Source organism: Adiantum capillus-veneris, chromosome 22 (assembly GCF_014529385.1).
Source record: "Adiantum capillus-veneris isolate H3 chromosome 22, ASM1452938v2, whole genome shotgun sequence".
NCBI classification, from domain to species: Eukaryota; Viridiplantae; Streptophyta; class Polypodiopsida; order Polypodiales; family Pteridaceae; genus Adiantum; species Adiantum capillus-veneris.
In genome coordinates this window covers 28,201,855-28,213,907 of record NC_140952.1, presented here as the reverse complement: position 1 = coordinate 28,213,907, position 12,053 = coordinate 28,201,855, and the positions used below count along the sequence as shown (strand labels likewise).

Below are 12,053 nucleotides of genomic sequence, written 5' to 3'. Positions count from 1 at the left end.
GCCACAAACATGACTTGACCATTTGGTCCCAGCTGATCTTCAGCCATAAGTAGCGTTTATACTTATCTTCTTTGACAATTGAAACGTCTTTCAAACCCTTTTTAGTCATACATGCTACGCCTCCTTGGCCTCTTCGTTGCTTTGCATTTTTGGCCCACATCAAAGAATGCACATCGTATTTGTCAAATCTAAGAGAGAGAGAGAGAGAGAGAGAGAGAGAGAGAGAGAGAGAGAGAGAGAGAGAGAGAGAGAGAGAGAGAGGAAGAGATGGAGATAGAGAAAGACGGATAGAGAGAGAGATATATAGAGAGAAAGATTGAGAGGAAAGAGAGATAGAGATAGAGATAGAGAGATAGAGAGAGAGAGAGAGAGAGAGAGAGAGAGAGAGAGAGAGAGAGAGAGAGAGAGGGAAAGAGGGAGAGAGAGAATTAGAGATATTCGCCGGCAGAAAGAGATAGGTAGAGAGAGGAAGATAAAAAATAGGGAGATAAAGAGCAATGGTTCTAGGCAGAGCAACCATTTTTTGGTGTGCGTAGCGCAGGTATGCTCCTGCTTCTGTAGAGTGCTATGAAAAATGCCTTCTTTACGTGACATCGATAGACCCTTGGAAATTACTTTCTACTCTCTCTCCTTAACTTCTCTATATTTCTCTCTATCTCTCTTCCTATCTCTTTCTCCCCACCGGATAGGCATTAGGTTTGAAACATTTTAAGGATACCGTACCTCAGAATGGAGGCAGACATGTGTGTATAGTGGAGGCAAAGTAATCCCTTGAACAAGGAGCTGTTGTGAAGAGATGCTGCACAAGAAGCACAATAAAGAAGTTGTTCTTCATAGCACTCTACTCGGAAGTCGCGAGCACTCTCGCACTACACACAACACAAATTGATGGCTACATTTACAACCATAACTATTTATCTATACTCAAAATGATGGCTATCATACGTAATTGTATATATATTTGTGTGTATATATTTATTTGGTTATGCATGTATGTATGTACTAAGTATGGAGCATAGCACCCGAAGGTTAGACGCTTCCTCTTGGGTATAGTCCCTTTTTAATTGTGGCGTTGTGGTCATTTGTCCACTCCTGCATGGATTACGCAACGTACCTTTGGTTTTACCACGGTTGAGACTGTGATGATATCTAAAGAGGTGCCACTTGACCTTTCGCACTACTAGCCCCTACTTAGGTCTACTAGTATGTATATGTATCTACGTGTTTGTGTGCTAATATACTTGTGTATGGATTTATACATGAGTGAGTAGGGGGAAAAGTTTCATCTTATATTGCTCTTTGTAATGTAGATATCATGCAAGAGACCACCTGGTGGGAAGTAGCCAGTTGGCTCTTCTTTTGGTTGGTTCACATCCCAGGTGGGCTCCTACCACGGGTGGACATCACCTCCAGTGGACCCAAGTCTTGAGTCGGTGAGAACAAGCAAAGAAATAAAGAATGTTTTTGCCTAGTTAATCCTAAACCATAAGTATCATAGGTTTATTTTTGTTATTTGCACGCATGGACATCCTACAGCTACCCTTCTCAGGTTCCTCCACCGGGCATAAATTCAGCAGTAGAGGCCAGTACCTCCGAGAGACAAGGAATTTGTTTGGTCGCTACACTCCGCAGTAGCTTGCAACCTACGGTATTTCTCCGCAGACTACACCATAGGGGAGTCAGGGAGGGACTCCTTACCTACAAAGCCTCTCACCGAGGGCACCTCAGTATACCTCCCCTTCTTATCGTCCTACTCCCCTTCCATCGCAGGGTCCCAGTCCAATCGCATCACAGGGTCCTATGCCACTCCATTCCACTCCTGCTTTGCCAGAACACCGTCACCAAACTTCCTCTAGCAGCGTGCGTTGATGATCGTCTTAGGGCAGCGAGCGCCGTGAGAGATGAAGTAGCGGTGGATCTTGTGGTTTCACCTGTTTTGGTAGTGACAGGGGAACGGAGTCCCCACTTTCAGAGCGTGCCGCTCTTGATGCGGAGGACAAGGATACTAATGCACTCGTGCCAGACACACATGGGTGCTACTACATAGTTAAATATGGCAGGGAGGTGGACTTCGACACAACACAGGGGACATGGCATTTTGACGCCATCTGCAAATTCTTATACATTCAACGTATAAGAACTATTTTATAAAGTTTAGAGACCAACTTTCCGATCATGCAAGGTACATTGAGGACGCGCTGTTAGTCACAACAGTGGTTGGAGGGCTACATAAAGACATTTTTGAAAAACAAGCAGTCCAATGTGTGACGCGTAATAGCCAACCAGGTCAGAGATCCAAATAGGAGCTACCATGGTGGCAACATGGCAGACGCAGATTGGGAGTTGGCAATTCAAGAAAAAAGCGATCAAGCTACAACGGACTCATCACATAGACAACAACACGAGGCTCGCGCCCAGACCAACTCCCACGCACTATGGCTCAGGAGGCAAGGGAGCTTGGAAGGAAAAATATGTAAGATTGATTAAATTATAACATCGATCGGTGATTATTAAGATTGTAGTTGATGATTTGTTATTATTATTGCTGACTTAGGAAAATATCACTCTTTCTCGACCAACCAAAGAGATGGTCAAGTATTGGGAGTGACATACAGAATTTGATACGTGGCGATGGTTGTTAAAAAACAACCACATCTCTCGCAAGCAGTTCGACACAACGGTTGGATCACTATAAGCAGTAAGTTTAAACAAGTAATTTTGTATCAATTACTTTAAGCTGTTGATAATTGTCTAATTTGGTTTGGGTTTTATATAGAGTCAAGGTGATCAAACGTACGTGCATGTAGACGACGACGAGATAGAGGAGGATTAGATAGAATAATATTTTTTCCAAACTTTCATAAAGTCCCAATGTGACACAATGTATATACAAGTATTTACTTTTTATTGTAGCTTTTTTAAATAATTGATCTTCTGCATATTAAATTGTCAATGTAAAGTAAATTCAATTTCAATTCTTTGGGTTTTTTTATACTCTTCCAAAAAAACAATTGATGTTTCGTTGTTTTATGCATGTCAAAAATAAAGGTGCTCATTTAATCCACCCAATTTTGGGTGGCCCAAATGAGCACCTTTATTCTTGAATGGGCTTGTAGCGGCAATAAGCGCGGTAATAGGAGCGGCAACTGTCGCCGTAATATCAGCGAGTATATTGCTGCAACTATTATCGCACTTATTGCTGAGAAACCACTACCACGTCCATAGCCGTGATTATTGCCGCTCCTTTTTCCTTTGTTTTTCCGCGGCAATGCTAGCGGTTATAGACAACTCCTCTTATAGTGGCAGTGGAGCATATGCAATAGTAAGAACACATTGAAGAATGGAAATATTTCTCCATTGAGCCATTGACAAAGTTAATACAAGCAGATAGTGATGAGGATGAGGATGATGAGCAGAACTACAATTATCTATTTTCCTCCCAAATGAGTCAGAGTTTAAGCATGCCTATGTATGAAGGATACCTTGAGGTGTTGAGCCAATTAATATCCATTAGGGATGGGAGAAAAAAGTATTCTACATTCTAAAATGCACAAAAACCATGTACCAGGCACCAAGAGTACTGAAGGACCTTTGGCATAACAAGATCGTAAAAGGTGGAATTCTAGTTGAGGGTTTGTACTATTGGGATGCGGGATTTTTGTTGCATCTCTTGTGTGAACAATCCCTTCCACCTAGAAAATTCATGTGTCAATCACCCATGTGAAGAACCCTTACAATCCTTGTGTAAAGACTAGCCACTTGTATTTGTGCATAGGCATCCACATCTTGTGGTCATGTGCTGTATATACCTATATAGAAGCATATTATGTTGAATAATAAGAAGTCTTATCTTTTTCTTTGCAACTACATTGTATTGTACTGTGTGTCCATTATCAAGGCCTAAGCTAACCCTATTCTCTTCATGTTAATGCCATGAATGGCACACTAACCCATCCACCCCCATAACCCAACAACCAGTATCAAAGCTTTTAGCTAGATTCGTATCTCCTAATCTATTTTAGATCCTAAGCATCCTCACTATGCTAGATTTCAGCGGCCCTCTCTGCCTTAGCAATTGGAATTGTTAATTCAATACCCCTTTCCCTTGCATATTAATCATCGTGTCAATTACATCGTTAACTTTCTTCTTTTGAAGTCCTTTAGTAATGGGATACATACTATCGGTGCCACTACCCATGCTAATTGATTCAAAAAGAGAACTTTACGATTGTTCATAATTACATCGTAATTGGTGTATCATTAGCATCAATAATTATATTAATATTATGTATTTCTGTGCATATTTGGCTTAGTTCTATCGCAAACTTGAGAAATTTCTCAAGCACGCATATTCATAATGCTTAATTTTGAGCTCTCAAGATTCTTAATTAGCGGAGAGAGTGATAAATTCATCATTTTACCTTGGACTTTTTTGCTCATAAGCATATTTAAATAGTCTTTGCACTTTTGAATTGTGTGTGTGTGTGGCTATGAAGAAAAAAAAAGGAGTGGGATCCACCTCTTGATTAAAAATAAAAACAGGGAAACTTCTAGAGCTTGGTCAGAGATACCCCAATCCACAATCCTACTACTCATCAAAGCCTTCAAGGCGAGGCACGTGTGACCTACGAGCACCAAACCAGAGCCGTCAACAACACATGGTGCCTAATATTGTCCAAGGTGGAAAGCTTGGTGCTTTCTTTTGACCAAGGTTCTCTCGGACATCATCATGAAGCTCTTTGTGAACCCTCATTCTACACTCGTCACTTCCATGAGCCCCTAGGCTTCTTCATCATCTTGGCTACTACCCCATCTATGCTACTCACTGTCACAACAATCACCTGCAAATAGCACGTAGAGCTTGCCCAAAATCACCATAAGCTAGTTACACCTTGTAAATGACTATCACCTACCTACCTACACCCTGATATTGTGTGTGTTCTATGTGTCTAGGGAAGGTAGATTTGTGCTCAAGGAGAGGCTTGTGTTTTGTGTGCCTCACCCTAGTGTGTTTTGAGGGAAGGATAATCTTGTGTGAGTGATGTGCAACCAAAACCCACATAGGGGAGGATTGTTGGGATGCGATATTTTTGTTGCATTTCTTGTGTGAACAATCTCTTCCACCTAGAAAAGTCATATGTCAATAACCCATGTGAAGAACCCTTACAATCCTTATGTAAAGACTAGACACTTGTATTTGTGCATAGGTAGCCACACCTTGTGCTCATGTGTCAAAAGGCTGTCTATTTGTATATACCTAAATAGAAGCATATTATGTTGAATAGTAAGAAGTCTATCTTTTTCTTTGCAACTACATTGTATTACACTATGTATCCATTATCAAGTCCTAAGCTAACCCTATTCTCATCATATTAATGCCATGAATGGCATGCTAACCCATCACCATAACCCAACATGTACTATGCCCAGGTTGAGGGAAAAGTTGATACCTATAACCTATTGAATCAGAACCCACCGACAAGGATGATCTATTCCCCTCTAGTTAGAGCCATATGGTTTTTCATGGAGGCTATCCTTGGTGTGCATAATGACTTTAACCTCAGAGATACATGAAAATATCTACAATAGTATGCTATATGAAGAAGGAAGTGGACGGGAGGGGATCCATACAGTGTTCACCCCAACTACAATTCTAACCACAACCAACATCTGTAATTCTCTTGAATAGAATCTTACTTGAGATTAGCATTTTCTAGTGCCATTGCTGTGTTATCAATTTGGTATTCTACAATACTAAACTTTGTTACTCCACAGTACCAAGGCTGGTACTCTACAGTATAAAACTTTGGTGTTGTGCTTTATATTTTTTAGCTGAAAGCTGTGTTACTATAGCACTAAATTTTGGTACTGTGTTATTTTGTGTCCAAGTGACCGTTGTAGTACCAAATTTGATACTCTATAGTAATGTAGTACCTAATTTGATACTCTATACTACCCACCTTTAGTACTATTTTCTACCTTTACAATCATTTAGTTACTATTGTGTTATATAGTAGCAATCTCTGGTGGTAATATGCCACCAATCTTTGGTACTATAGTATCAAATCTTGGTACTATGCTAAATGGTTTTAGTTGATTGTTGTGTACAGTTCTTATGCAGGTAGAGTTATAAATCCCATTTTTTATTGTGTAATAAGAACCCTTTTTGGTACTCCGCAAAAACATCCCCTTCTTCTTTCTTTCTCATCCTCCCCTCCCTTGCTCTCATCATCTCTCTCCCCTAGCTTCATGTTGTCCTCTTCCCTCCTCTCATACAGCCTTGAAGAGGAACTACTAACATGCAAAATCCCACTTGTCACTAACTTCAAAGTCACGCTTGTCACCAAGAAAAGTACTAAAGCAGTAGCAAGAAAAAGTACGTGTACAAAAAGATAAAGTGCACTAGTAAGAATTTTTAGGGGACCAAGATACACATGCAATGATAATTTTCATGAAAATGCCAGATGCAATGTTCAAGCTTACACAATCCTTTACACACATCAGGAAGGGAATGGGGTCTAAGGGGGCCTCTTTATTTTCCATGGGATTAAAAAGGAGATTATGAAAGAGGCAAATAGGTGGATGCCATGTGGATTGAAATGGTGGGTATGGCAGGGCCTAAAAGTAAGTGTTCAAACTTGTACTCTTTTATAAAATATAAAGAGAAAATATTTTATAAATTCAAAATCTGAACTTTTTAGTTGAGTAAAAACCAATCATTTCTCTCTCTAGTGGCTGTCAGTTTCTCCTCCCCTCTCTCCTAAAAAGGGGTCCCTCCTAAAATTTGTTGATCATTCTCTCCCTCTCTACTGTACCATCTTTCACTTCTCTGCACTTCACCTTGCAAGAGTTGCTTCTCTTTCCTTCCTTTCAGTTTTCCCTCCCAAAAGCTCTTCAGTAGAAGTTTGAACCTCCTTTCCCTCCTCAAGCTTACTTCATTCTCCTCAAGATTGTTGGATTCTCCTCAAGGTAAAATTGTCCATTTCTCCATGAGCCTCACTAAACACCTCTACCAAAAGCTGAAGATGTGCAACATATTCTTCTGCTAGATCATCCCTCTTTCTTTCCTCAACAGGTTTCATGCTCCTTCTCCATTGTGCTCTCTAGAGAGGATCTACTTTCCTCTCAAGCTTTGCAACATTATCTTGCCCATTAAGCCCACAAGCAGGTGGAGTAATATAGCAATAAGTGGCATCCTTCATCTTTGTGTACCATCAAGAATCTTGCTCTATACAACTGAGAACATGGATGTGCAATGTCTAATCATAAGTGTTTTTCTACAGGTTTTGTCACTATTCCCCATGGCATCACTAGGTACCCGACGACCTAGGAGTGTCATTGACTCCATTTCATGCACCAATGTACAAGACGACAGTGGATGTTGGGTGATGATGGAGTTCAAACGATTGATGTGGGTGACAATGCAGCCTGGCTCAAGAGGTGCACACAAGGTCTCAATGAGACACATGGCTTCTCGAGCACACCATTGGAAGGGAAGGATCATGGAGTTCAAGCAAACCCATGACGCCAAGAGACTTGCAAAGGTACAACATGTGTATGTTGCTTCACAAACTGAAGCTAGAGACAATAGTGGCTCCATCGAAGTTTGCTGCAAACTATAATTTCACTCCTTTGTCAAGTTTTTAGATGTATATTTTGTATTTCTGCTGTATATATTTCTTTGATTTCTATAAAGTTTTCATTGTTTGTTCATGTTTGTAGATGTATTCCCATCTAATTTTGTAGAGTGGGAGCCAATAGAGTCCTTCACAGGAACTTTTGAGGCCATCCACGTTGACCTTGGCAAGCTACTCTATGTTGGTTGTCCTTGCAAAGCATAGAATGACCTAAGCCTGATACTGCCTTGATCATAGCAACCAAAAGGAGAATCGAGACGGATGTGCATTCAGCAATGAGTGCACCTATGGTTCCTGCAAAGCTTCCCTAACTTGGTTTATGTCCCTTCATGTGTTCGCGTTTATCTTTCAATTGCAGAGTGTTCACTGGACACAAATAATGTGGACTTGCAAAAGGGGGGAGTGCGATCAACGGCTTCCTTGCACATGGATGGGAGACTAAGGTGGTCAACCACCAGGGAGATACAATCAAGTGCTCTGTAGTTGCTGAGAATGTGGTGTGTAGATACCATATTGCGAAGCAAAGCTTGTCAATTGTCTTTCCCTACATAGATGGAAGCTGACGAAGGGAGAATGGGAGGCACTAAACTCTGATGTTGCTCCAGAGAATCAATTGATCTGCAAATATGCCTCCACGACAATGCAGTGCATGACATCTCGGTGAATAACGACTCGAATCTCAATCACTTTCACGAGTATCTTAATCTTAGATACCAATCACTATGGTTTTGTAATCAATGAAAAGGTTGTTTGTTTCAGAAAAGAGGAGCTTTTTGTGTGAAAACATTGGTTTTCCACGATGTATTAATGTAAAAGCTTGTAACTAAAGCGATTTTGCTCCCATTAATACATATGACATTTTGAATCTCTTTTTCATTTTTAATTTGTTCAAGATTTTGTTTGAAATGTGTAAGTTTTTTTATTTGGAGCGTGAATACTTTCAATACTGGTGTCTTTCAATGGCTTGTCACGTGATTTTGTTTATAATTATAGTTTTAAGTTAATTTGACGTTAATTTTAAGTGCTATTAAAAAGTGACATTGAGTATAAAAGTGACTTTCTAGGTTTTAAACTTCATTTCTCACATTCACAAAACACTAGCTTTTAGCTCTCCTCCCATCTTCTTTGCGAGCAGACCCATGACTCACACAACTACAGAAGATAGGACTTGCAGATCATGCACATGAACTAGTCAGTGTGTTTGAGGGGACGATCGGCATGCATGCCACTGCTAACCTTCATGTAGAGGGATTCCAAAGCTTTATTGACTACATGATGGAGCACATAGAAGAATATGCAATAGTCTTCGAGGGATCCAACATGGCATGGTTGCCAGTGGATTTTCTCCAACACCTCTATGCAGTCGACAAAAACTTTTGTTATCATTGTTTAGGTTTATAAAAGGGCCTACTGAGCGGGACTACAAGACAGAGGACCTCATAGACTTGGGCATGGGGTGCATAGGCACCCAATTCATCTCTTGGGAGATGGTTCTGGTCTTGCTTGTGCTTGAGGGCATGGATAAGGGAAAATCAAAGGAAAAGGCCAACCAAAAACCTCCTGTAACCATTGTGGATAAATGAAATGAATTTATTGAAGAGGTTGATGAGCAGGATGAAGCATGTATGCCACTTGTCCTCCTGCAAGATCCCAGCTCCACTAGGGAAGAGATCGGATGATAGAGGGAGACGAGGTGTTGGAGGAAGTTCCTGACCTCCCAATTCTCACTTTGCATGCAGTGGTGGTGGATGGTTGTCACTTCTTGTTCCTTGATAACATTGCAAAGACACTAGGACTAAGAGAAGATGATTTTCTCTCAGTGCGTGCTATCTATGTAGGCGTGACTGCTACAAGCAGGGAAAGCTTGCTATGGAGGGAAAAAATGCAGAGTACTCAGAGATAGTAGAAAATGATTATGTTGTGGAGGGAAGAAAGAGAGGGAGTGTAGCTCAATCTCCTTTGAATTCAAAATGTTGATCATGAGAGCTTTAGGGAGAGAAATGCTGTTGCAAATAGAGGTAATGGAGCTATCCATTGCTCTCCCCTAGAGCTAGAGTGGGAGAAGCATGAGAGAGAGAGAGAGAGAGAGACATTAAAGGAAGAGAGAGAGAGAGAGAGAGAGAGAGAGAGAGAGAAATACATTAAAGGAAGAGAGTGGGAGAGAGAGTAGATCTGCAACCTTGGAGGATTTGCACTTTCTGTCAGATGTAGGCATCATAGAATGTCCTCTTGATGATGGGAGGTGGAAGTGACAAAAGGAAAAGGGGGGGAAAGAGAAAGAGTTGGCTCACATTTTAAAGAGAGAATGCGGTGAGAGAATATGCAAAATTTGATTTTTTGGCAGGGGGAGCTAAAAAGTGCTTCTTTTAATGAGAACTAAGTGAGAGAGGAGAGTGATTTATATGTTAGAGAGAAGAGAGTGATTTATATGTTAGAGAGAGTGGAGAGAGATGGGGAAAAGACATTTTAAAATTCAGTTACCCACCTCTCTTTTGGGTTAAAATAGCCTATTTTCAAAATACAAAATATACAAATGGTATTTTTAATAAAAATCTCAGCATATGCCTTTTTGCCCTCTCTTTTAGGCTTGGTCAAACTTGGCTTAAGCTTTAAGCATTTCCTTAAACTGCCAAATAAAGAGGCCCTCCTATACCCCATTCACTTCCTAATGATCGGGGGGGTCAAAGCTGTACGAATACCCTCGAAAGATACGAAGTAGTTGGCAACGTACAAGGAAATTCCATCATTGACATCAAACAAGGGTGTGCGGTGGCTGTAAGCAGTGAGGAACTTCTCATCTAGCCACCCACAGATCCATGGAAAAATGATCTCCATAAGATACTTCGGCTTTTTCGGGTCATAATATTTTGGTTCATATGATCGAATGCAGCAGCACGAGTCGTAATCATTCTTCAAGGACTTGTATCTTGTGTCATCCACAAGGAGGGTGTTCGCTACATTGAATTGTGGATGCTTGCGCCACACTCTTCTTAGGAGCTTTAGAAGAATAGGCTTGTCACCGAACTCCTCCAAAATTGTTGGCACATCTCTGTGGTGGGAGACCATATCTCACATTAAAACTGGTCAAAAATATCTATGACAGAGAAACTAAGCGGTTAGAACAGCTTTACAAATAAGAGTACCAAAACAACAAACACATAGTACCAAATGACCAAAGAACCAAAGTACAAAACATTAGGAAATAGTGTACACAATACCAAAAACAATACCAAAGTACCATGAAACCAGAAAACCAAAGACACAAACAATACCAAATTCTGTACACAACAATAAACAGTATCAAAAGTACCAAATAGTACCAAACTACCATATAATACATACATGTGTACAAATCAATAGCGAGGTGCGAAATAGTACCAAAATTAGTAAAGTCAATTTGAAAGTTAAGGGATAAATATCTAAAAAGAGGTCTTTCATCTTCATCGATTTAGGGAAGCAAGCTTTCATTATGGTCATCAAATTCTTCCTTTGGCTACATGACTAGAGCATCACCTAGCATTGCTTTTGACAGGTGCAAGCACAAAATGGATCCCAACGGCCTTTACGCCAGGCTCGTTTATGCAGAACTCATCACGGGGAGTGAATAGGGGGACACACCACCTAGATTTGAGCGGCTAGGATGCGAACAATGGCGATTCAAATAACACTAACACAACACACCACACACACACACACACACACACACACACACACACACACACACACACACACACACACACACACACACACACACACACACACACAGAGAGAGAGAGAGAGAGAGAGAGAGAGAGAGAGAGAGAGAGAGAGACTATAGTGCATTCCCTAGGGAAATTTCATGTGTGAAAAGATCCTACTCCTATGCGTGGTGACCCTTGGAGTTAGTTTGTGTGCATGACTTCTCTTTCAAGTGTTGACCCCTCTGATAGTGACCTCTTAGTGCTCTTTTATAGGTGCAAGCTGCATTAGTTTAGTATGAACTAATTAGGTTTAAGGCCCTAAGTTGGAGAGACAAAGCAGGCAACCGGGTCCCAGATGGTTGACTGGTGCTTTTTTTTGGGAGAAATAGGAAAATGATATTCTCCTAGGTGGGCCTTTGTGACCATCACCTAGAGAAAGGTGGAATATACAAATGGTTTCTTTTACAAAGTTTGGCTTGGAAAACGGAAAGTGAATTACCCTACGGATGTTTACTGAGGAAGTGCGTCATGGATGGGATGCTGATGAATTGCAGGCTTTATTGGTGTGTTGGTGTAGCACGCTCTTCAATTTTGGTGTCGGTTGGGGCATGCCTGTTGACCCTACACCAGACCATTACTGTACTTATGTCTTAGTCAATCAACAATTAGTCAGTCGGACTTTGATAAGTCGGATTTTGATCAATCAACACTTGTCGGATTTTGGTCAATCGGATGT

At 40.8% G+C, this 12,053-nt stretch overlaps 1 protein-coding gene across 1 annotated transcript in view; it reads right to left on the bottom strand.

The window, feature by feature from the left end:
* The window catches only part of LOC147429080 (uncharacterized), a 127,035-nt gene extending 116,332 nt beyond the window's left edge, over positions 1-10,703 (bottom strand). Inside the window, exon 1 of the mRNA XM_086494975.1 lies at positions 10,350-10,703. Within this exon, the coding sequence (XP_086351101.1) occupies positions 10,350-10,703 (354 nt within the window). The remainder of the gene's footprint in view (positions 1-10,349) is intronic.
* Between the last annotated feature and the right edge of the window lie 1,350 nt (positions 10,704-12,053).